This window comes from Fulmarus glacialis, unplaced genomic scaffold (genome assembly GCF_000690835.1).
Source record: "Fulmarus glacialis isolate BGI_N327 unplaced genomic scaffold, ASM69083v1 scaffold15320, whole genome shotgun sequence".
Taxonomy (NCBI): Eukaryota; Metazoa; Chordata; class Aves; order Procellariiformes; family Procellariidae; genus Fulmarus; species Fulmarus glacialis.
In genome coordinates, this window is record NW_009189726.1 from 1 (window position 1) to 26,673 (window position 26,673).

The window sequence follows — 26,673 nt, forward strand, 5'->3', positions numbered from 1 at the left end:
CGCGGTTGTAGGGCGAGAGGGGAGGCGGGTTGTCCCCCGCCAGCGTGCTGACAGCGGGGTTTCACGGCCTCCTGCTGGGGGAAGGCCCTGGCGCGAGCAGCTCTCCGACCGGAGGAGCTGGGCCTGGGGAGCCCCTGAGAAGGCAGCGCTGGCACCCGCCCTGCGGCTTGTCTGCCCCTGTAGTCACGCAAGCCTCTTTCTCCTTAGTTTGCTACTGTCTATAAAGCGAAGGATAAGAACACCAACCAAATCGTGGCTATTAAAAAGGTGAGTGCCAGAATATTTTCCCATTGTGTGGCCAAGCGATTGGTTGCTCTTGACCTGCCTAATGACTTTCTTTTTTGACCGACTTAATGGGTAATGGGAGGATATATATTTTTGTTTCTAGAGTGTTTTGTTTAAATTATATAGTTAACCTGTCTTTAATGCCCGCCCTCCCCCTCCTGTGCCCCAAGAAGAGAAACTAGCTTCAGTCTTACTACATTTCTGAGTTTCTGAAGGGTTACCTGTATGTAACTTGAAATTTCGATTATTTGTTAGATTTATTAAAAAAAAAAAAAAAAACCAAACAAACCAAAAAACAAACCACATTTCCAAACTTCAGACTTTATTAGTCCTTGATAGTGGCTTCTTTTTTTAATCTTTCCTCCTGCTGTGCCTGATTCCCTTCAGTCCAGGAATGTTACTCCTGATTAAGTTCTTTAGAATTGATGGTAGTTTTTTGACAAAATTTGACAAAAGTGACCTTAGATCTGCAACTTACCTGTTTGAATAATACAAATGTTGAAAATGTCAATGTTGTCATAAAGTGTTTCACTTCATACTATCTGAAGAGACTGCAGGAAGTTTTTGTATTAAAAATAGGTGATTAGCTGTGCTTTGTGAGGGATGAAAAATGCACATTACAGTGCTTTGGTTCGTTAAAGAGCCTTCTTTACTAGGCAAGTTGAACCATATTAATAGTAAGTAATTTTTTTTTATACACTAATCCCTTTTAGCATTATAATACTTTTCCTGTATGGTTGCTACTAGTAGCAGCTGTTGTGAAAAGCATTCTTGCTTTATCAGAATGTTTTCTTAACTTTTATCATCTGGAAATACCAATGGGAGGATTCTGGACTTGAAAATTTCAGGGCAGTAGATGATTGAGATAGAAGGACTTTAAGCCAGCCCGAGTTTACAGAGTATGCTAATTTTACTAGAATCATTCCAAAACGACTGTCAATTACTTTGCCCTCCTTTCTCCCTGAGGAGAAGCTTGTTAGTGGTATAATAAAGCTTTGTGGCTACAAAGCATTTTATGCTGCCAGTTTGCGTTATGTCTGTTTCCAGTGCCATCATGACTATTTTTAAGCTTTTATAAAAAGTAATACTGTGGAGACAATTTTTTTTTTTTAAGGAAAAAAAAAAAGAATGTATCCCCTACTGTTGGGGCAGATGGCTTAACCTTATATGATATGAAACGTTTTTTTTCAGATTAAACTGGGACATAGATCAGAAGCTAAAGATGGTGAGTTTTAAAACAAATTCATGCTGCAGAAGCTGTGCTTTGTTTGCTTTATTTTTGTCAGTTGGTACATTAACTTCCAACACCATAGCTCGGCTGAGAAAAACTGAGAGCTCAACTCTCAGTATAAGGCTTAGTAGAGGATTGCTTCCCAAGCTGCAGGGACAGAAAAAAGCAGCGGAGATATCTGCATGCTTAGTATATGTCTAAATATGAGTATATAACCGCTTCGCTTCTCAGTTTAAGTGGAATACAAACATGAATATGGCATAGAATAATAATCTTTACAGCACTGAGTTTAGAATACCTTTTTGTGTTGATGCATCTCTGTGCCTTAAATATTAAAATAGGTGAGAGTATTTATCTCTGTTTTCAGATGTTTCCTTTGTTCTATTTTTGTGATTTATGCTGAGACAGAAGTTGATAAAAACAAGATCTTAAAACTCTTGTCTCTGTGTGGGTTTGTTTTACGTTGAGAAATCAGGTGTATAGAGCAGTGTCTTTTGATCACGTGCTCTGACCAGCCACGTGCCTTTAGGCATGGATATTGGAAGTAAAAACGCAATAATCCTGGTCTTCTCTTACAGCCTGTGTGGTCCAGTAGAATTTTGTATGTGTGTAGGCTGCCATCCTTCAGGGATCCTGCATCAGGTTACCAGCTTTCCGGTGAAGAATCTTTGTTCTCAACTCTCTAATTCCATTCTAAGGGAAGAATTTTTAAACGGAAACTGAGCACTCATCCCAGAGTCTCACAGTTGAGCTGACTGCCAGAGAGTCGTGATCCACCTTGCCCTCAGAAGACTCATGTCCTTTAAGGACAGTCATTACTTTTGGCCTATACAATGTCTAGCTATAGTTCGAAGATGTTATTAAAAATAATGATCATGTCTGGTTTCCCTGTATTATCTCATAACCTGGCATACTTTTTTTTTAATCTAAGGCTTTGCCCACCCGAAAGCAGCCATTGTCAACTTGATTCCAAAATAGGTAATTAAAATAGGCAAAGCAGGAGAGTAAAGCAATCCACGTAGCTTTGCCCAAAACTTTGCTGGAGTCTTACCAGGAGTTGAACCATATCCCAGGTTTTGGGAGGACACTGTTTTTCAGCTCATGCACAGCTGAAACTTCCTGCACAACATACCACAGGAGCATTTGCTTGCCAATCAGTTTTCGTACGAGCCGTACATACCAGTGTTTTTGAAGGAGGAATTGTTACCCTGCAGGAATCATGGTTTGATGCAGTGCAGTCAGTGTGACTGCCAAAGTGCACTGTTTTCCCCCCCTCCGCACCCGCCCCCCTCCCCCACCGCAGTTTTTCCTCTATAAAATCTGGCTGTTAAAGGATTCAAGCAAGGGTAAGCAGGTTTTGGCCACTGTACCTTTTATGCCACAGCGTGAATATACGTGCCTTGCTTTATTAAGTAATGCTATGTCAAAAAGAAAAGAGATACATTAATGAGGTTTGTCAATGCACCTCCCTCTGGAAGTGAAACACATTGAGGAATTGATATTTGCAAGATGTAACTTTTCTTTAAAATAAAACCAAAGTTGACAATACCCTGAAAAAGATGATTTTTTTTTTTCCTAGACTTTTCTAGACTTCTAGACTTTTTTTCTAGAACTTTCCCATTTTGCCAAAAAGGAGACATGTTGCTTCATAATCTAAATCTGATTACTGTGGTGTAGAATTTATTTGCTGTGGAAGGAAGTGTGTGTCTGCTTTTATTCTGCAGCAATCTACTTATCTATGGCAGTGTACTTTGTTGAGTGGTGAGAAAGTACTTTGTAGCAGTAAATCGTTAGTGAGTAACAGAATGAGAGGTTTCTTTGCAGCTTAATCCAAAGTTTTTAATTTTGTTCTGTCTCTCACCTTTTTTTTTTTTGTTCCTTTTTTTTTAATTTCTTTTTTTCCCCAATGTAGGAATCAACAGAACAGCCCTCAGGGAGATAAAATTGTTACAGGAGCTAAGCCATCCGAATATTATTGGTGTAAGTAAAATGAATGCTACTTCTAGAATCAGTCCTCAAATACTTTTGGTACAGGTTCAAACTGAAATTTAGAATTAGTTGGGTCATGGAGGTGGTACTTAATTTTATTTGAGCTATTTTTTCCAGCCCAAAATGGGCAGTAAAACAAACTGTTACAGCAAAACACCTATTTCAATAACAAAAAGTAGTTTCTTTTGAAATCCTCTTACTTTTTAGCCTTGTGCTGTATGGATATTAATGGTGGGGAGAATTGTGGAAATTTAGATCGCCTGATTTTGCATCTCTCCGATAGACTTGCAAATGAGTACAGTGCTGAATTTACCTGATTGTTTGTTTCACATGGAACTGGTGACAGCCAAAAGCAGGCTTTTGTAAGCAATGGTAAAGTGGGATTCATGTGGCTTATTAGGTTTTAGGGCTGGTATCTAAAACCTCTGTTGGAAGGAGTAAAACGTGTATCTTTTCAGTTGCATTTAGGTTGACTTCCAGCTGCAGATACCCAGCTGGAGCTAAAGATATTTTAAGATTAGCTTATAGTGATAATTTGAAGGTCTGCCATGAATATTAGACCAAATATGAATTTTTCCAGTTATTTTATTTAACTAATAACACTTTTTCAGAGTGGAAATATGGTTCTCTTCTGGATTGCAAACTTACTTTCGAAGTGGTTGCTTTAGCTATCAAAGTTAGAGAATGAGCAGAGAAAGACAACTAAAATGGCAAAGGGATGGAGCATCTTCTGTATGAAAAAGTCCGGGATTCCTCACTCTGAAGAGGAAAAGGCTGGGGATGGGGAGGTCTACAAAACTGAGGTGGTAGGTAAAGTGCACACAGAACTGATATTTGCAAAACCCCACAGTGCTAGAAATAAGAGATGTGTTTAAAACATACTTGCGTTGGGGGTCAGGGAGGTGGAAATTGTACTACTTGACACTGTGTAGTGAATTTCTCAAATGTGTTGCCATGGGCATTGTAGGAGCAGATAGCATCAGCAGTTCAGAAAGGAATTAGACAAATTTATGATCAGCAGGTCCATAAGCAGGTACTAAAGGCAATAGACGAGGTTGTACCCCTCTTAGCAGTCCTGATAAAACTGTTGTGGATATTGGAAGTGTAAGGGGCATGAATTACAAAAAGTGGCCAAGCCTGTTGGCTCACCTGCATAGCATCTCCTGTTACCATGGTTTCTGCAGAGGAAGGGCATGAGCACAGACACTGCTGTTATGAACTATGCAAACGACTATCTTGCAGTTGGGTAATTCATGTGGTCATCATACTGGGACTGTAAGGAATGAGCCACACCATGGAGAGCATACCTTCTTGATCTTGAGGGTAGAGTACCAGGCTATATGATCTGTTGTTCTTACTCAGCATCACGCTTGTGTTATCTCAAATTAAAAACTGATTCTATTTTTTTACAGCTTCATCCTAAGAAAGGGCCATTTGGATATTCTCCAAAGAGTTTTATTTATCCTAGAAAGCTTGCTATGTAGATAAATACATGCCTAAGAATATCTTTGAAAGGAAGTTAATAAGCCTAATGCTTAGAATGTCTAAATACTGCATGCTTACAGGAAGCAGATACACTGAGCTGAATCCATGGGAAAACTTGGTCTGATCTCAAGAAAGGGTAGGAGTTTTATAGAACACCAAAGTTCAGGGAGAGAATCATAGAATAGTTTGGGTTGGAAGAGACCTTTAAAGATCACCTAGTGCCACCCCCCTGCAATAAGCAGGGACATCTTCAACTGGATCAGGTTGCTCAGAGCCCCATCCAGCCTGACCTTGAATGTTTACAGGGATGGGGCGTCTACCACCTCTCTGGGCATCCTGTTCCAGTGTTTCACCACCCTCATCGTAAAAAATGTCTTCCTTATATCTAGTCTAAATCTACCCTCTTTTAGTTTAAAACCATTCCCCATTGTCCTGTCGCAACAGGCCCTACTAAAAAGCTTGTCCCCCTCTCTGTTTAAGTACTGATAGGCCGCAATAAGGTCTCCCCAAAGCCTTCTCTTCTCCAGGCTGAACAACCCCAACTCTTTCAGCCTTTCTTCAGAGGAGAGGCGTTCCATCCCTCTGATCATTTTGTGGCCCTCCTCTGGACCCGCTCCAACAGGTCCATGTCTTTCCTGTGCTGAGGACTCCAGAGCTGGACGTAGTACCCCAGGTGGAGTCTCATCAGTGCAGAGTAGAGGGGCAGAACCACCTCCCTCGACCTGCTGGCCACCCTTCTTTTGATGCAGCCCAGGGTGCGGTTGGCCTTTTGGGCTGCGAGCGCACGTTGCTGGCTCACGTCCAGCTTTTCATCCACCAGTACCACCGAGGGGACAAGGTGTGCATTAGATTATCTGTTGTAGCTAACATGGTAAAGTTAATTCTTTTTCTATTTTTTCTTCCTAACTCCAGGAAGGAGGGGCAATTGTGTAAAATGTTATTATTGTACTTAATGGGGATTTTTTTTTTTGGAGACTGAGTTAAGAAGCTAAACTAAGAATTTTTGTATTGCAAGTCAAAAAACGTAAACCAGTTCAGCAAGCTGAAAATCCACATGCAGGCTACAATGGTGCAGAATTTTAGAAAACTGGAAGTATGAGAGTATGCTTCATCGTAATGTATTTTGTTTTACAGCTTCTAGATGCATTTGGACACAAGTCCAATATTAGTTTGGTGTTTGACTTTATGGAAACGGATCTAGAGGTAAAATATTTTTTAAAGACTTCTATTTCAGTATCTTCAAATAGTTTTTGAAAATACTACTTTAACAGGCTTACCTTTGCCCATGTTAGAAAGGTGACTTTCGTTATGTCAGTTGATTAAGATCATGTCTTAAAAGTAGTTTGAACAATCTGACAATTTTTCTGAGTTCTCAGCTGATAATGCCTTTACTTTTAAATACTTGTCAGCATGATCATCAAGAAACAGATTGTTTACTATGTTAGTTTTCTGGGACTCCAGTCAGAGGTAGAACCTCAGCCATAGATCAGCATCTTGGAGTGCAATTGCTAAGCATAATATCATCAAACATGTTCAAGTAAGTGTGATACTAAAGTATACCAAGTGATGAGCTGGTACTAAAAATCGCAGGCAGGCACCTGAACCATTCTTTTAAATGTAACAATGCTAGGTACTTGCAAATCAGCATCTTGCAGATGTTTCATTCTCCAAGACCTTAAGTCAATTTGTCTTTGCGGAAGTCTTTATATGAGATATTTTGATGCAAGATTCTTCATTTTGGAAGACTGTCCTATATGGCAATTCACGTCAAATCTCTATATGCACACATTATACCTACTCTGGACTGAAATTAATGTAGTTATTAAGCTAGCTTATTACATATATGCTGTTAAGATATGGGGCTAGCATTTAAAATAGTAAAAGAAAACATTGACAGGCTTGCTGAAATTTAAATGAATGCAAGACTGAAAAGGTTAGGTCATTTTTTTAGCTAATAGAAGTTGAAGTAATGAGTAGACTTTCTAGAGGATTTATTCTGTTTACTTAGTAACTATTTAGAGCTGAAGAAGATACAGTGTACAAAGAGGAATGAAATACTCTTGTACTACATAATGCTGTGCTATGCAGGGCGTTTAACTCTGTGTTGTGGTATCACTCGAGCCACCATTTGGGACTGCAGCCTGTTGTGATTGAGCATGTGCTCCATACATGAAATTTTGTGTGGTATTAGACAGGTATTTTGTAAGTCTCAAACAACTTAAAGCTTAGGAAAGGCTGGTGCTGAACTCGACAGTAATATTAACAAGCAAGTTTTGGGAAGTAGTGTAGAAAATACTTTCAAACATGATGTTTACATAGAATTTTAATGTTAAAAATCAAAGAATGTAGAAAAACATAAGTAGATTTGTTAAAATATAGTAAAGTGGCCATACCTTCTCGTCTTCGTGGAAATAGAAGAGGAAACCATTGCATTTACAAAGATTAGGTGCTTAGGTTGCATGAAGAAAGAAGGAATAAGTGGGAACATAATTTCAAGTTTACTGACACATTTATAATTTTTATGTGTACATTTTTGTCTTGTAAGTTTGGGTATCAACCTGGAACTGAGATAAAATAATAAACTTGTGTTTCCCACCCATTTTCTCATTTGCTGGTTATGCAAAGTTCATGTGGGCTATCTGGACTCCCCATTTCAATTTCTGATCTCCAGAATAGACCTATTTTTCTGGAAAAATAGTGAGAACGGTAGAGAATGTGTGACTGCCAATTCGAACTTTGTCTTAAAGGATGAAATAACTTCTGAGCTGCAAGAGTGTAAGTAAGTTAATCTTGCATGGTAAGCTTTACTATCAATCTAACACTTTACAGGTTATTATAAAGGATACTAGTATTGTGTTGACACAATCTCACATCAAGGCATATATGCTGATGACACTTCAAGGATTAGAATATTTACATCAGCACTGGATTCTACACAGGGTAAGCATGTACTAAACTGATAGCCTTTATGCTGTAACCAAAGTCATATTTGATAGAATTCGAGTCTAAAGTCTAATGAAGATAGTTTTGAAGTTCCTATGTTCTTAGTCCATAAGCATTCATGCTAGCTGTTTTGGAGGGACAATAGCAGTACCAGAAATGTTAAGAATTACTGATGTGGTTATCATTTAGATATTTATATAAAAGTGTCTCAAGTTACATGTGACTTTGATTAGCACTGTGAACTGGGTCTGGCTGGGATGGATTTAACTTTCTTCACAGCAGCCGGTAAGGCGCTGTGTTTTGGATTTGTGGCTAAAACAGTTTTGATAACAGACCAATGTTTTGCTGTTGCTGAACAGTGCTTGGGCACTGCCAAGGCTTTCTCTTTTTCTCATTCTGCCCCTGCCCCAGTGAGTAGACTGGGGGTGGGCAAGAAGAGGAAGGGGACACAGCGGGGACAGCTGACCCAAGCTGGCCAGAGGGATACTGCATGCCATATAACGCCATGCTTGGCAATAAAAACTGGGGTAGAGGAAGAAGCGGGTGTTTTGGCTTCCAAAGTGGTGGTGGTTACAGAGTGGCTGGGCATCAATCTGCTTGTAGAAGGTGGTGAATGATTTCCATTGCATTGCTTGTTTGGGTTTTTTCCTCCTTCCTTCACCTGTTAAACTGCCTTTATATTGCTTCCAGAGTTTTCTTGCTTTTGTTCTTCTTGTTCTCTCCCCTATCCTGCTAAGGGGGGCGGGATGAGAACAGAGTGAACAAATGGCTGTATGGGTGCTTCGCTGCTGGCCAGAGGTTAACCCACAACACACTGTTACTGTATTAAACTGTATCACTTCCATGATTTCTACAGTTATTTGAAACATGTGCAAGGTCTTTTTATTATTCATTTGGGTACTATGCAGTTAAGACAGAACTGCTGTTCCTGTGGCAAAGTTGAAACCTATCAAGAGGCAGGTTTTGTTTTAAACTCTGCAGTTTAAATATGATAATATTCAAATGGGTGTGTTTCACTATGATTTTCATGTATGATGAAATACTTGATTTCCTGGTTTTCCTCACAATGTAGACTTACGATAGAATCAAAAGCCTGCATTTTAGAATACTGTTATGGCACACCTGTCAGGAGGTTCATTGTATGTCTGTTTTTATAAACACTGACAAAATTCATTCTTTGCTTTTTGTACTAACAGGATCTTAAACCAAATAATTTGTTGCTAGATGAAAATGGAGTTTTAAAATTGGCTGACTTTGGCTTGGCAAAATCTTTTGGAAGCCCGAATAGAGTTTATACACACCAGGTAGTAACAAGGTAAGACATTCTATTTTGTTTCTTGCATAGTGATTGTGTAGCTGTTTTGTAGTGTCTCTTGAAATATGTTATGTCAAATCAACATGTTCAAAGTTTGACATCTAGCTCATGTGATATGGCTGTAGTGGCAAGAGCCTCATAAAGAAAACACAAGAAAGCATTGTTTAGCAAAGTCTCCATAAGAACTGCTAGAATATGCATCCATGGGCGTTGTTCTGGGGTATGATACTCTTTTGAAACGCATGGAACTAATATGTATCTGCCTATAAGCCTGCCTTTCAGAGCAAGACAGCTGTTATTTTCTGTTAATCACGAGACCTAGAATCTTTTTTTGTAGCTAGTGACATTACCTACTACGAGAAAAAAGCTTGAACGAATTAAAATATTTATTGATGTTATTTATGGCATGCTTATTTAAGGTATGCTTTAAAAAGCAGCTCTGCATACGCAAGGTATTTCCTTTTGTCTGCTCTAATGCTAAAAGTATTCAGGCAAAGCTGGTTTGTTTTAACACCTTTATTCAAAAGGCAGAAATGCTACAGTAGTTTCAAATGCAGCGTGTATTAGATCATTGCATTAAACTTCATTGTTCTTAGGCAGTGGAAGTAGACGTTTTAAACAACTGCCATCAAGGTTCATTTTGCATAAAACTAGTCTCTATGCGTAGGTCTGTTGGTATGGAGATTTTTGGAAGCTGGAAGGAATTCTGTCTTTCTGTCATTTCTTCAACATAAAGTTTAAAGAAAATTTTGGTTTATAACATGCAAAACTGCCTGTCAAATACTTTTTTCCTTTGCACATCTGCATTTCTGTTGCTTGTTAATCAGCTCAGTTGAAACTGTAGTTAATTTGTGGTTATATGTGACCCCATGGTGAGGAATGCACAATTTTGTTCAGTCTTTCTTAAACAAAACACTTTGCAGGGTACAGTACAGCTCTTCAGTGTCTGAAAAATGTATAGGCAGGAGCAGCATCTTCTTTGTAGTTCTTGCATTGCTACAATACAGCATTTGACTTGAGCAAAGCCAGGTGATTTTCCCAAATTTTTTTGTGTTTTCTTTTCAGGTGGTACCGAGCCCCAGAACTATTGTTTGGTGCTAGAATGTATGGTGTTGGTGTCGATATGTGGGCTGTTGGTTGTATTTTAGCTGAATTGCTCCTCAGGGTAAGTTTTCAAATGTAAGCATTTTGTATTTGCTCTTCAGGGCATTACAACTTCGTATGTGGGCTTCCTCTTTTCTGCTAACAACAGCAGGCGAACGCAGTTAGGCTGTTTAAGAAAGGAAGAAGAGGAGGGGGGGAAAGCTTCCAAAAGGTTGCTAACTGTAAGGAAAGTGAAGTTTTGGAATAGGTTGGGGTTCCGTAAGGATTACAATCATTGGAAGGCTTTAAAAACAGCTGGGTAAAAAAATTCAAACAAGCTGTCACAGTCTTGCCTTGGGGAAGGTCGAGTAGATAACTCTTCCAGTCCTCTGAGCGTTATCCTTTCACGCAGCCTTCTATCAGTTTTCATTTGCTATCCTTCTAGAAATGTGACATCATAGATACATGCATACTCTGTCCCTTATACATTGTTCCTCAATAACGGTAAATAATTATCACCAGTATCTTAATTGTGGGTTTATTTGTAATGAGCAGAAGGCTGATGTTTTTCTAAGCTGTGGTTAGTCGACAATACTGGAATGAAGCTGAAGGTTAACATCAGGCTAATCCTATGACACTCGAGTATGGTACACAGATGTAATGGTCCTTAAGTATGTTTTACTGAAGTAGACCATTTATTACGTAGCTCTTTGGAGAGGACGTGAAGGTGTGGGGTGGGGAATGAAGGGCAGGGGCACAGACACAGCTGAAAGCATGAAGCATCCTCCAGTATAATTTATCTTCCATGCGTAAGTGGCTTCTGCTTGGGTTTTGCACCGTACTTTAAATGTTTGTGTGGCCATATCATGAACCAGACTGGGGAACTGGTCAGTCTGAAAACACCTTGAAAGAAATCTTTTTGCCTTGGTTTATCACACAAACAGGTGTGCTGGTACAATTTTGTTGGCAGTTCAGAAATGGAAATGTACAGTGGCTGTTTAAGCAGTGCTAGTGATGTATACATAAATATGCATTAGACCTGCTAAAGTGGTATGAACTCAAGGAAAGTCAGAAAGCAAATAAGAAATTGTTGAATTCTGTTGATTCTTTGGTTTCTCACAAAGCAGAAAATGTGTTATGGTTCAGTTTTATCACTGTAATAGTTTTAAATGTATCTGTCCTTTTTCTTCCTGAGTGTACTGGGTTGAGGGACAATTCAACTTCTGGGAGCTTTACAAAAGCAGTTTATGGTCAAGTGGCTTTCATGACACCAAAATTTTACACTGCCTAGTGTACTACTTAGTTAAATACTGCCTCTAATTCTTTGTAATTTTGCTTTGGTCACAATGTCCCTTTTTTCTTGCATTGTGTGCCTGGTGTGCAAGCCGCAAGTCGAACTAGGCAGATATCCCCTTTTCTGTCTTCTGCTTAGTTTAAATGAGATGTGACAGTGATTAGTCAGTTTCTATCCCAGTGGGTCACTACTTTCCCTCATGCTGTGATCTCATTCCATCAGTCTAACTGTTGCATGTGTAATCCAGTTACAGTTCACTTTAAATGTTTTGAATATATATAAAACGTAATTTCAGGGAGCAGATGATGGGTGGTGAGCAGATGAGGGTGGTGAGGCACTGGAACAGTTTGCCCAGAGAAGTTGTGGATGCCCCGTCCTTGGAAGTGTTCAAGGTCAGGTTGGAGGGGGCTTTGTGCAACCTGATCTAGTGGAAGGTGTCCCTGCCCATGGCAGGGGGGTTGGAACTAGATGATCTTTAAGGTCCCTTCCAACCCAAATCATTCTATGATTCTATGATGGAAAGATCACTATGACCAACCAATTTTAAACTGGCAACTTAGATGTAAAATCTTTCCTCTCCTGCGTTTAGTTATTTTACATTAATGTAGAGGTGGTTTAATCCTATGTTTAGCTCTCTGCTATCCAGTCAGTGATGTCAAGCCTGGGTTGCAAGAAACCTTCAGAATCTGTTTGGACATCACTAGAAAGTCTCAAATATTCAGTGTACCTCTTTGTGGGCAGCTGGTATACAAAGATGTTTTGCCCTGCAATTATGAGGGATAGCTCAAAGCTCCTCTCTAGAATTGAAGTTCAGAAGTTAATTCAATCAAATGCTCTTGCCTTCTTCCAGGTTCCTTTTTTGCCCGGAGACTCTGATCTTGACCAGCTGACAAGGATATTTGAAACACTGGGCACTCCAACAGAAGAACAGTGGCCTGTGAGTTCTTTTGTTTAACAGACTGACACTAGTTTTACTTGATATTCTCTATTTTAGCTTTTGAAATTAAATTAAAGGGTATACCGGAACACTTGAGTAGATTTTCAGAAGGCAACTGCCTGATCTCGCAAAGCAGAGGATAAGCAGCTGAGATTTATTGTTTCTCTTGGCAAATCTCTGGTCAATATAGCAGTGTTGTGAGCATTAAGTAACAGTAATGAAACTTCTTGGTTTCCTTTCTGTGTGTATCCACAGTTTCCCATGACTATTGGTGTGAAATTATTGTTGTTGCTTAATGTTTTTGAGATGCTTGATTAATTAGTCTGCTTTAACCTGAAAGGCCTTAATAACTTTCAGAAGTAGGAACAATTTGTAGGGACGTAAGTTGGCCTGGATAAGTTATAGTTCTGGGATACAGTAAAAAACACCAGACCAACAGCTTTCGGGATAAACAATTTATCTCAGAGTAACGGTACTGTAACAAATACAAATTAGTAGTACAATTATCTCTGTTGAGATGACAGTAAATTCAGTAATTCAGTAACACCAGGCTAAACTTGGTGTCAGGGCACACAATGACCTTCCTAACCATCGTTATCAGGCAGACTGACAGGAAGCAGGGCATAACTTCTGATGAGTGACTTGGATCAGCTGTCGGGCACAGGGAGTCCTGAATTCCCTGATCAGACTGTCCTCTTTTGCAGTTGAGTTGTGGAAGCGCTCTCTGGACTTGCTAACCAGTCATCACATCTCACCTCTGCTCTCCTTCTGTGCCAGTTTTCCTTTGTGTGAATGCTGCTCAGATGCTACCTTAAGTAGCATGCAATCACCAAATGGAGCTATAGCCATATGAGACGTGTGATCACCATATGGAGGAGACACTGTATAAGGCAATACTAGCCCCACATTTTCACCCCTTCATTATATGACTGTGTTGGGGAAAGGGTGGTTGTCTTGCCATGGCAGCAGAAGGCCAAGACCGATGTTGACACTACCCACCTCACTGGGAGTGTCAGTTGTGGAGAGGAGTCTGGTCATGGAGTGATGGAGGGTTAAATTGAGACAAGATGATCAATCAGGCGGTGCGCCAAGAAACCATCAGAACAATGTGGGCCAAAAGCCACGTACAAATCTTTAATATGACAACTAAAACAAGTAAGAAGCCACTCAAAATAAGGATAACAACTAGGTAAAGAAGTAGGATGTTCCAAATCCCCCTAACGGTGGGAGGCCATCCTAAAAGGGATTCCTACCAATTATGTTTGACTCTTCTCTTTTTTTTTTTAATTGTTAAAAAAAAAAACCACTTTCCAGGATTTGTTTGATCTCTGGTACCGTGATTATTAAAGTGTGTTGTGGTTGCTTCTTTGCCTGTTTCAGTAGTTGATGCAAGTCTTCATGTTGCAAAAACCATTCAATTAGAGATAAATTCATACTGATAAGGGTATGGATGATATGGTGGGTTTGGGGAGGGAAGCAGGAGAGGGACTTAAAGATGTGGGAATAATATTACACTTCAGAGAGCTGTCGGAGCATTAGCCCAAAGGCATACAGTATCAACAGAGTGAGAAAGTCTAAGGGTCGTGGTACAAAAGAGTTAACATAGGCATACAACACACTGATTGTTGATCCACTGGTGTGTTGGTCCCTTAACTGATACAGAGGTGTCTCCCGTTTGCATTGTTTACAATCCCACAGTTAACTGTGACATTCTGCTCTGGGTTATGGAGGTGTAGAATAGTCCTAAAGAAGGATTCCATATTGGGGAGCTGTAGGGTTTTCCTCCTACCAGTGTTAAAGCAGTGAGGTTCCATAAGCCAGGTTTCCCTGTTTGTCAATACAATTTGAATACATTCAGTTCACTACATTTGAAGATGTATTCCACAGTGTGCTGCAACCTGGGCTAAAGCTTTAACAGTGGGATAGCTCCAATGCTCATGCAACCAGTGTGCTACCATGGTGGTTCCACATTCCACGTTGCAGGTTTGGGCTAAGGTTTCCTCAGTTTCATCTGCTATTATTGGGCTGCTATCAACTTACCATGCGTGTCAGTGTCCACTATACTTCCACCCCTCTGATTACAGTAGTGGTGTCTTCTCAGTCATTCCACCTAGCCTCAGCCATGGGGTGAGCAGAACGGGATCAACGTGGCCCACAGCTAAAGTGTGCAAATATCTTCCTAAAGAAGGTGGCCCCTAATTTCTGTGGTAAGTGTGCGGAAGGAGCCTGCTTTCCAAGAGGGAAAGCCACCAGGTGCACCTAGAAGAACAGCCCAGGTGACAGACAGCATGGGCAGAGGGGCAAATGGCTAAGCAAAGGGCCAGGAGTTTTAGCCGTCTGGGCAGTACCATGGCAACTGGCCATAACAATTTGGCCATCAGTGGTATAGACAGCGGTGTCATGCCCACACCAGGCATTACAGAGGATTGCTGAGCCATCAGTAAACCAGGCATCCTCCTGCGGGGTGGTGAAAGGAGGGACTTTTGTAATAGGCAGATCTGAGTGATCGTTGGTAGCTACAGGAATGGGAAAGGCGAGGTGGATGAGAATACAATGGTTGGGGCCTGAAGGTTGGGCTCCATCAGTGATGACAGGGATACCAAGAATCCAGTGTTGAGTGGCAATGGATTGAGTTCACCTTCAGGGAAAGGAAATGTTGTGAAGGATGTCATGAAGAATGGGATGTGTAAACCCTAAGTGTAAGGGGACAATCCCCAACGAGTTGTCAATGTCAGAAAAGGTAGCAGGAAAAAAATGCTTCCATTCACAGTACAAGGCTTGTGCATCTTGCCACCTCTTGCTACCAAAATGGATTGGTTTAGGGGTAGGGTCCTTGGAACTTCTTTCCTGGAACAGTTCCCACCAGGCACCGTTTCCACTCTACCGGACCCTGAGTTCAAATCTGCCAGTAGGGGTGAGGGGTCCTAAATATTGATACTATTGAATACTTTTTAGGAGAAGGGTTAAGGCCTGTTGATTACTTGTGTTCCAGTACCAGGTGAAATGTTTTTGCAGCAAGGAATACAGAGGATAGACTAGCTGACTAAAACCAGGGACATGGGCATGCTGTAATTTATAAAGTGCCTAAAATCTCTGGAGGTTGTGTTTGGAGGAGGGAGTAGGTAAAGATAAAACAGATTGCAAGACGATTTCAGGAATACTTTTGGTACTGGCGCACAAGGAGATTCATGTATTCTAGGCAGGACCCTAGCATTTACAGGGAGGAATAGAAAGATCCCAGTGTTCTTTCAGGGCTGAGGCTAAGAGGGTCACATCTTGTGCAACAGATTCAAGTGTAGGTCTGCCCAGGAGAATGTCATGGGTATACTGGTGGCCAGAGAGATCAGGAGTGGAAGAAATTTCAGCTAATGCTAAGAGACCATGAGTAAGGGTATGACTATGGAGATAATCTTGAGGTAAATGAGTAGAGGTGTACTGAATGCTATTTCATTTAAAAGTAAAGTGACCTTGGCCATTTGAGTGGATGGGACACCAGAAGAACATATCTTTAACATCCAAAACTGCCATCCATAGGTAAGAAGCAAGGCAAATAGTGTTGGGTCCTTCAGCAGCTATTAGGACTTGTTGCATGAAGCAGAGAGGAGGCAGAATGTATGCTACGGTAGTCAACAGTCGGATGCCGAGACCCATTTGTTGGGTTTTCCCACTGGCCAGATGGGGCTGCTAAACAGGGCAAGGGTGTGAATGACTACTTCCTGTTCTTCCAGCCCTGTGAGAAGGGAGGTAGGTGATGGGGTTTTGGGCGTGTGTTTTTACAGAGTGCTGCTGTAAATTAACAACATGGGTCACTGGAGGTAGGGGGAGGTACTTACTTAGCAGGTGGTTTAGTTCAGAAGTACCAAGATACCATACTTTGCCTTGCACATCATGGAAGGTTTGGCTTCTGAGTAGGTTCATATCTAAGATGTTAGAATCTCCCAAAACTGCAGATCCTTGGGCCTTACACCTGTTAGGGAAGTCATACTTGACTCTGAGTACAGGAAGAGGTACGAATGGTTCTGTGAACCCACAGACTACTGCAATATGAGGGAGGTGGTCCCCTCTGATGTGTGATCTAATGATGACAGAAATTTGAGCACCTATATCAATGAGGCAATGCAAACACAATTTATCATTGATGGTGACATCTAGCACTAGATTGGAAGTCCACATAAGCCGCACCCTCCATAGCACCTCAGAGGGACTGGTGGCTTCTGACCAGCCCCTTGTAGTGCTAACTGGACCTCTAATAAGTTTGGGTAATGCAAGGCTGGGGTTTCCAGGCCCTTCTGATGGAATGGCAGGAGGGGCACTTGGGCCTTTACCTCTGATGGGAGAATGTGTGGCACAATGCGGGGTTGGCAAGAGCCAGTAACACTGATGCTGGGACTCTGTGTATTGCCTGTTTGGGAATGCCCAGGGCCAAACAGGCTCGAATGCTATGGTATGTGATCACCAAATGGAGCTATGGCCGTATGGAGAAATATCGTATAAGGCACAACTAGCCCCACACAATTCTGTTGTTGCTCTGGGATTCTAAATGAAATGCATGAAGATTTTTGCAATGACATTTCTGCTTTCTTTGGAGAGGAAGAGTTAAAATATAGGTGGGCAAGGGAGAGAAAAGGAGATTTGCTAGCATTTTTATTAATTTGCAATTAATTAATTTGCAAACCCATGCATTTCAAGAATTGAAACTTTTACTGTCAAGATTATAACTAAGCACATTTTTCACTTCAGTGTTAGTATTTTATTTTGCTTGGATAAACTTACTGAAGTATGATGACTAAAGTTTTGAAATACTTAAAACACTATTAAAATACTATGTTTGGATAATTGTCTATTACAAGATCATTTTTATGATAGAATCTGAGTACAATGGGATTGATTTCATACCTACAGGAGAAAAAAGTACGTAATTCATCTGTTTAACTGCTTGGCATATTTTTCTTCCCTTCCCCCACTCCTCAGATAAAAAGTTTCAGTTGTGCATTTCAAACATAGCTCAAAATGCTCATGATGATCAGCTAACTTTGAGGAGGAGGACCGTGCATTATTAACTTGGAGAAAATGCAGACTGGCTCTTTTGTCTCTTCCACCATGTCAGTTTGCAAAAGAAAAAAGTTTTACTTCATTTGTCTGCACCCACTCTAAAGTTCTTTCATACTTCCTTTCTTTGTTAGCAGTTTTTCTTTTATGACTGGTCACCACTAAGGCAAGGGAAGGACAGATCATTTGGAAAGGGCAAGTGTGACAAAACTGTAAGAGTTATTTAAAAAAAAAAAGTCTTTGTGTCCTACTATTCCTACATTTATTTTATTTCAGTGCCCATGTATTAGCAAGGTGTTTTGAAAGATAATTTTATTCTGCTGAAGGACAGCCATACAAAGTTCCCTTTCTGTGAAAGCCTGAACTGTTTCTGACTTTCCATGTTTGGTCTTTGTAGGGGATGACGAGTCTTCCAGATTATGTCACATTTAAGTCTTTCCCTGGAATGCCACTTCAACATATCTTCAGCGCAGCTGGTGATGATTTGCTCAATCTTCTGCAAGGCTTATTCACATTTAATCCTTGCACTAGGGTTACGGCTACTCAGGTACGGTACCCTTGCATTATGTCCTAATGTTCATTAACCTACTGTTAATATCAGATAAATGTGCTTTGAAGCCAGTAAGCCAGGTGTGAAATGAAATGTCATATAGCTCTGTCTATGAAATAGCAGAAACATATTTCCAGTGTTTTGTAGAGAGAACTCTGAAAGGCATGAATAATGCTGACTGATCATCTCCATTCCCAATGTAGAGCATAGGCAGACAACTAAAAGGTGTATGAGTCATGACCTTCAGACAGTCATTATATTTGACATTCAAAATTCAGTCACATAAAGCATGAAACTTAAGTCTTAGCGTAGCATATCTTATTCCCTGGGTTTGAAAGGTTTTCATCATTACTTCATTCAGTGTCTTCTCCAATTTCATTTAAACTTTTCTGATTCTTTTTTAACATGAAATTCAGTGGTGATTTAAACCAGCATTCTGATCTGAATATCCTTTTCTGTTATACTTTAGTGAAACTGATCTCAATTTCACTGCTCCTTGATGGGGAGAAATGAATGACTTCAAATGAAAATCTTGCAGAATGATCTAGTTCAGAATATTGATTTCTGCTAGGAGGAAGATAAAGCAGTTGGCAGTTTCAGAACTGTATTTCTGTCACCTTACGCTGTTAGGGAAGCGTGCAAGAAACAGCTGTCCCCTTAAGGCCAGGACTCCCTCACTGCTTGTTAGACAAGGCAGATCCCAGTCCAGGGGATTAGTGCATGTGTTACTTATCTTTTTACTGGAAGACTTTTCCAGAACACATTCAGGGTTTTTTTGGTCACCATCTTTAAGAACTTTCAATATAAGTTTCCAAATATTTAGTTCTGCTATGCTTGGGACACCTCTAGTTCGTATGTATGAAGTTCGTAGTACTAGTTCGTATGTATGAAGTCATTTTACAGGTCATATTGCAGGATGGTGACTTGAATATTGAAAACATATGATTTTTCTAGTCTAGCATTTTTGTTGACAATGTCACAGTTTAAGGCAGGAAACAACTTGCGCTTACTGTATTGGCTTTGTTTATAGCTGGCATTGAATACCATGTACCTGACATTAGCAAGGGTAATGATTACTTAAGAGACAGCTTAGCCTCTTTTCCTTAACCACAGTTTGTGGAAGCTGTGGAATTCCTAAAACTTAAAATAGGGTGTGTAATTCCACTACATGAAATTAACCCTGTTCACTAGCATTTGTCTTTTGCTCTAATTCAAACTACGTTTTTCTTACAGTTCACAGTGTAGACACAGCACAGTTAAAGAAATTTGGGGGAAAGACCCATCTTAAAAGCTAGCGAAACAGTTGGTGTCCAGGTCCTGGATCTGATCAAGACTTAGGATATATTCTTTTAATCTTTCTTTATTCCTGCTTTCTTCTTTATCCTCTTCTCTCATCTGTCTATTCAGAATGTAAGCTCTTCAGAGCTAGAAACTTGCTGCTTGTACAAGACCTCCTGCAATGTAGTCTAGAGTTTTGTTAGGATGTCTGAGCAATAGTTAAAAATAACAGTACACAATTATCTCTTGGCTTACAAATCAAAGTGCTGTAGGTAGTCGTTGAGAACACAAAATCTTGATTTGCCCCGAGGCCACCTTCTAATATAAAAGTGTCCAAGTAGTCCAATTGCAAGTGCTTTATTTCATTATAACCTCTTTATAGATGATGTTCTGACACTTTATACTAATTACTTGGTTATTTTTCTTCCATTATCATTAAGGCATTGAAACAGAAGTATTTCAGTAGCCGACCAGGACCCACTCCAGGAAATCAGCTGCCAAGACCCAACTGTCCTGCAGAAGCTGTAAAGGAGCAACAAAATGCACTTTTAAATTTAAAAAGGAAAAGAACAGAAGGAATAGATCAAGGTAACCTCTTAATGTTTCACCTGTTTTAAAATAGGAGCTACATGCTCAGAGAGGATGTGATACTTCCAGTGTTTCAGAACAAAAACTCTCTGAATGGACTCTATCCCTGGGCACCAGCACCAGCTGAAGCCCTTTAATGATTTATGTTTTAGGATAAATGCTTCAGGGTGAGAATTACTTAGTTCTGTGTTCTAAAAGAATTGGTACAAAAACGGCTCTTTTATGATGCTTACGAATCTATTTCTTAGAAGAAATATCTAATTCTATTAATTTCTGTAATGGAGTGTGGTACTACCCAGTAAATTATAGGCTATGATGCTGCCCTTTATTTTTTTTCTGAGACATCTTACTGAGGTGGAAATAACTTAACTTTACATCACTTAAAAAAAGGCGGGGGGGGCGGGGCAGGCGGTGAGAGAGAGAGAGAAACACAGCATGTTATTCTTTCAAATGACAGACTGGAGAACGTAAATTGGGTTCAGAAGAGAAATTTCTGCTCTTTCTCTCTTAGACTAAGCAAGTTAACTGTTAAGACCGCTCTGAGTAAGAAACATTAAGGACGTTTCTGTGAGCCTTTTAAAAGGCAAACCTATTCCCTAACATTTACTTCTATATGGAGCCTCCAGTCTTCCCCAAACAGTAGCATGGCAAGAAAAACTCAAGACCTGTATCTGACACTAAGTTACTCAGACCTTCTAGTAGAGAGGCAAATATCGGTTCTTAAAGTTGGAGTTGGTTGTCTCAACAGCTGGAATATGCTAGATGGCAGCTGTCAGGTTAACATCAGCTTTTTGTTATTGCCAGTATGAGACTCTGTTTTGATACAAGAGTGATACCTCTTTGGAATGGAGATGCTTCCATGAAAGTGCATTTCCTCTTGAATTCAGAGAGACAGCTACATTATTAGAGTTTAACATACTTTCTAGGCACTTTGACTTGTTGTTTCTTAGTCTTTGTCAAATTAAAAGTAAAATGCATTAGTTCACTAGGTTAAGATTCTAATATCAAAGAAAAATTTAATCAGTTGACTATTTGCGTGCTCTTTGCTGACCCCAGTATCGTGGATCAACTGACATGTGGGAACTTGTCAAGTTACCATAGCTTAGGTAATTAATTCAAGCTTTTTAGCTCCTTTTGCAAGGACCATGTGAGGGTCTGTGATTAGTGTTTTGGAGTACGTGCCCTAAAATATGCCTATTAACTAAAGGACAGGAAAGAGAAAGAAATGCTTTCTTGAGTTCTGTGACTTAACTATTTGAAGTCTTGCATTTGACAATGAGCAGAGTTTCCAGAGCTGTATCACACTAGAACACTAATTGCTTTAACGTCTTTCTGAAAGTCTCATCTTCAGCAAGAGGAAATCAGACTTGTGTGTTAAATGCCAGGAGTTTTGAGATTGGCTATAACTAAGGCATTTAGGAAGTCAGCATTACTGTTTGACACTTTTGAGTACCAGTATAAAAAGCAGTGTCATTTCCACTGAGTGGAAATGGAAACATAATGGATTTTCTGATGTGGATTTTCCATTATGTTCTGTTACTGCCTTAGCTGGGCTGACAGAACCAGAAGGTCTCAAAGGTAGATCCTCTAGTGCCAATGAAATTAAAGGAGAGAGCCAATGTTAGAACTAGCAAATCTGCTACCCTGGATTTCATTTGACATCCTTACATGGCGTTATCATCTAAAGTTAAAAACTGAATATTGGTTTGAAAGAACAATTCTACAGTCTTTGTTTAAATAAAATTTGAAGCACAGTATGGTTTTTATTGCTATTGAGGGTGGAAATGTGCAAAAGTAATTTCAAAGAAAAATAAGTTGCATCCCCTGAAGTTCTTAGGCTGGCCTGTGCTTGCATCCTGCACAGTACATTCTCATTCCATTAGCCCTGTTGAGGTAGCACTCTGGAACTTAGCAGAATGGACTGAGTGATTACTGATGGGTACCCTCTTATAAAATGTTGGTGCTGGGGGCTGGCTGCCAGGAGAAAGAATTTGTGCTATCCCTTTAAGTGCTGCTTTTCCACAAGAACAAAACCCTGTAGCCTGTGGGGCATGTTCACCAAACTTAAATGTGCAGCAGCTGTACTTCTCAAAAAACAGCCTCTCTCTTTAGGGGAGAACTATCACTAGATGGACGGCTGCCTGTGAAAAGTATTAAGCATGCATCATTTCTAGGTATTGCTACCAAATATTTCTGATCAGTAAGGTATGTGGAGATGCTGATGCTATGATGACATCCATCTTCCTCCCTCTGGTAAATACTTAATCAAAAGCAGCACTCCTTCCCCAGGACACCAATTTCTAGTCCTATTAATTATACTTCTGCGTAGCCGTAGGTTCGCAAAACAGAGAGTATAAAAGATACAGCACTAAACTTTTTCCTGAGTTAATGCAGTACAAGAAATCTATCTAATTTCAGAACTATTCTACATTGGTTTGGAAAAAAAAATACAGTTCTATTTACATCTAAGGTTAAGAATTTGTATTGTTTGGGCATTCGTTTAAAGTTCATGGATGTGATTCAATGTCAGTGTATTTTAGAGGAGACCTCTGCCTATAGGGCAGGCAAAAACAGTTGGATCCTTTCATAGTAAGTTTCATATCCATCCCAGAAGGCAGCTATGGTTTATTCTACCTACATTATAAATAAGTAGCATATGAAGAAATGAGAGGACAAGATCTGGAATAGAATCAGAAAAGTACTGCTGCCCTCATCATCTCTACAGCTGATACTAAACAAAGACATGGTTAAAGAATGAGGCAGACACTAAAAGTGCTCTTACTTCCTGCAGACAGCTTATTGCTGGCTAGTGACAGCACGTTAAGAAAAATCATTAAGAGTGTATGTGTGGTGGGACAGGGTTAAGCCTTAGAATAGCTTGCCTTTGTTAGGTTTAAAAGTAGAATTAACTGGCTAGCTTTTTATACCAACAAAGAGAAATACTTACATGTATCCTAAATGCAGTTGACACTTAATTACAGAATTTGGGACTCATTTAAAGTACATGTACTGATTCAAGTGAGCTTTGATTCTAGCACTTTTTCACAGATTCATTGGGAAAAGTCATCATGTATTGCCACTGCAGCAAACAGCATTAAGCATCTCAGAGTAGATGTATCTCAAGAACAGTATCAAATGAACACTAAAACCTTGAGGAGGGGGTTGGACCCCTTTACTTTGGTAACAATGTGATTTACACTTTTCAGGATTACCAAAAAAATTGATTTTTTGATTGCTGTGGATGGTGGATGAAAATGAGTGAAAATGGCCCGAGTCCGAACCATTGAAAAAAACGCTGTAATAGTCACTGGATGGTTATTTTGTAACATTTTCATATGTAAAATGTGAATTTAATATTTCCTTACTGAAACAGAGGTTTCATTAACCCTACTTCTTTTTTTGAATAAAAGTGTTTTTAAGCAAAACAAGAAGATTCCTTTCTCTGGTTTGCTGTGTCGTTACTTTGACTCGTGCTTTGAGGTAGTAGCTGTCAAAACTGCTTGCTGGCTACAGATTTACACAGACTAATTTTGCAGAACCTTTTTGCTGAATCACGTGCTATCCTGTACAGATGCACATCCTAAGGAGGAAAACTACAAATAACCCTTCTCACCTGGAGCTTAGATGTACATATGATTGTCTACGAGCCCTATAATAAATGTTGGAAAAAATGCATCGTTATAAAGGAAGGGCAGGATGCTTTTTTGTTCCAATTAATATGCCAATGTATTAACAGATGAGTTTGCATGTGCTCTCTCAGCAGTCATGCATTAAGACTTTCCAAGGACACATCCACTACATTGAAAACAGTATGATGCACAGATTGAATGTGAAGTATTGGGGTTTTTTTGCAGACTCCAGTCTTTCAGGAGAAATTATCTGAGAGGATATAAATACTGTTTCCTTCACAGCCTCAAGATTGCAATAAGAGATGGAGGGAGATCCAGCTGGGAAAACTATACCAGCCCTCCTGTCAACCTGTGGCTGTTGAACAATTCATAGTGCAGATACTGGGCTCAGCTCTGTTGCCTGATTTCCAGCATGGCTGTGTTGCAGAGTGGCTGCTGGGTAACCAAACTTCTGAAATGGAGAGAAACAAGCCAGCAGGTGCTGTTGATGCAGCTTAACCGCATGCCCACCCCTGCTGTGCAGTGGATCTCAGGGATACCTGGTGAGCCATTGTCGTTATCCCACCTGTGAACCGCTTTCAGCATTCTGTTTTCTAATGTATGTGGCAAGGGTATTAGTAGAAGACTTTGAGGCTTGTAGAGGAAGAGCAACCATCTTCTTGCTCCTGTGTTACTTCATTTTACTGCTACCTTGAGCCAATGTGAGGGAGAACAGTTACCAGTCTCCCAGTACCTACTGTGTTCTGTATTGGTTGTTGGCAGTTGAAAATTAAACTTAAATTTCCCACTAAGATCTAATTGGCAGTGTAGAGAAAATGTTTATCAAATAACATTAGTTACAGCAGTTTTTACTGTCTGTGTAATCAAACATCATCATCCTGAATGCAGGCTGGGGGATTAAGAGAACTGCAGTCCTACGTCTCGCAGGCATATGTACAAAAATATGTTAGTCTGAATAGGGAAGAGAGACTTAGGAGTACTGTAAACTTTTTTGCATTGAACTTATCTAGGGCAGCATTCTGACTAGACTTAAAAGGCTAGAAACCTTCAGTTCCTAAAACAGATACTGCATTTTTCAGTGAGTATCCTCACTATTGAGTATAACAAATAGAGTTTGCATGGCAGTAACAATTTTAAGTATTCTGTCAGCTTTGCTTTGAGAGTAACACCATTCCCTTCTCGTCAAATGCTGTGTGTGCCTAGATGACACCCTTCCCTGAAGAAAACCTTTTCCAGTAGAACAAGTAGCAATCCTCTAGGCAAGCTCCTCTTGGCAAAAGTTGTTGAGTAGGTACTGAGTTAGATGCGCAATGTTTGAATGTACAGAGGACAGTTACTGTGAGAGAGGATATTTTGTGACTAAGGCTACTGTCTTGTACACTTCAAGTCATGCATTTACCACAGCAGATGCTTAAAAATAACAATGCTGCTATATAATATAAGTTCAGGAGCTATTTCCTTCCAGCTCCCACACTGCAATTCATCTGGCATACTGTGCACTGCGTGTACAGTTGCGGTCTGTTCTATACCGTGAGAATATACAGTAAGTCTTGTTTTCAGCTGAGTTCATGAATGAAGCCACCTGTGTCAGGGACTAAAATTGCCTTGCTCTTAATGGTGGTGGTGTGCATAGACAAAGTGTATGTATATCACAGAGTAAGGTAAGATTAGAAAAAGGATCAGCACAGTATTTTTTTGTTAATCTCGGGCTTTCGGATAGTTTGATTTAACTTTTCTGACTTAGGTCAGAACTCCGGAAGGAATATTTGGGACTCCTGGTGAATATAACTTACTGTGCAATCATATGCAATTAGTCATCTAAATACTGTTTAATTTGTGACTTGGTTACCTTGTAAGCTTTATATCATGCTAATCATGCTTCAGCTTTGACAGTCTGTCTTTTATCACACCAACTCATTGAATATACAGCTGCTGCAACCTACTTGGCTTCTGTTCAGAACCACAACAATCAAGGATGGTTTGTCTTGAGCCTGCAATGTGCATGCTTGTGCAAAGGTCTAAGTTGTACAGTTGTGCAAACTGGAACATAATCTAAATTCCTTCTCTCTTGGGTGAGAGAGTTCTTCTGCCCTTACCGCCTTTTTATCATGAGTTACTGCTGTTTCTTCCTGAAAGGTTAGTACTCCTCTTTGCAAACTTGATGGCTCTTACCTCGAGACTTAATGGAATTTGAGTAACTTCTGTGCGTTGTACTGATATTGTTTATATAATTGAATTAAAACTTTGTTTTCTTCCTTCCACTTTGTTGCAACAATAAATATAGCAAAACTCATTGTATGAGCACACAATACAGAAGGGGAAGGTGATCTCTGTTTTAAACAAAACTGATTTCATTTTCTCACAGATACCAGGATTACTTGTGGTGGCATGGAGAACAAGGACTGCTAGCTATCACATCTTCATCTTGTCTCCCTGGTTCTTGATTGGTGCCAACGCTGCGTGATCCCTGCAGCCTTTTTGTTTTGACAAAGAAGGCTCAGAGCCAGATAGAGTTGTAACATACAGTTGTTGCTTTGCATTTGTGGTATGCTCTTATCCATGGTGTGGCCTTGATACTGTGAGCACTCTAGGCAGCACTGCCAGTTCTTTGCTTTTACCTGTGTTTGTTCTTGGCTTTTGTGAGTGTTCTTGTTCTCTTGACTTCCTGCATGTACATGCTCGCTTAACTCCTACTCAGCCATTTCTTCTGGTGCACAAATGTTTATGCTCCATGTGCTCCAATGTAATAATTCCTCTACAGAGCAGGTTTCACCTTTGACCTTTTAATACTCATTTGCTTCTCTGAGAGAAGGGAGGGATCGTTACAAACAAGGCTATAGTTAGGCCTGCTTTTGAATCCCTCTGTTCCCCCTTGCATTTCATACTCAACTATGTCAACTTCATCTCTGAGGTAAGGTATTCTCTCCATATGGCCGTAATAAAATCACGGGATAAAACAGGGATAGGCCTGGATGTAGCTTGTCAGGTTGAGGTGGAGAAACTTCTCAGAGAGCTAA

At 40.0% G+C, this 26,673-nt stretch overlaps 1 protein-coding gene across 1 annotated transcript; it reads left to right on the forward strand.

Annotated features, from left to right (window-relative positions):
* Positions 1 to 207: 207 nt before the first annotated feature.
* Positions 208 to 23,307, forward strand: CDK7 (cyclin-dependent kinase 7; the record flags this gene model as incomplete). The annotated part of the gene is made up of 11 exons (XM_009583203.1): positions 208 to 267; positions 1,477 to 1,510; positions 3,429 to 3,496; positions 6,125 to 6,193; positions 7,820 to 7,930; positions 9,130 to 9,248; positions 10,314 to 10,413; positions 12,476 to 12,562; positions 18,009 to 18,158; positions 19,880 to 20,027; positions 23,234 to 23,307. Coding segments are annotated over 11 exons (972 nt in total), but the record flags the coding sequence as incomplete, so codon positions are not given.
* Positions 23,308 to 26,673: the final 3,366 nt, after the last annotated feature.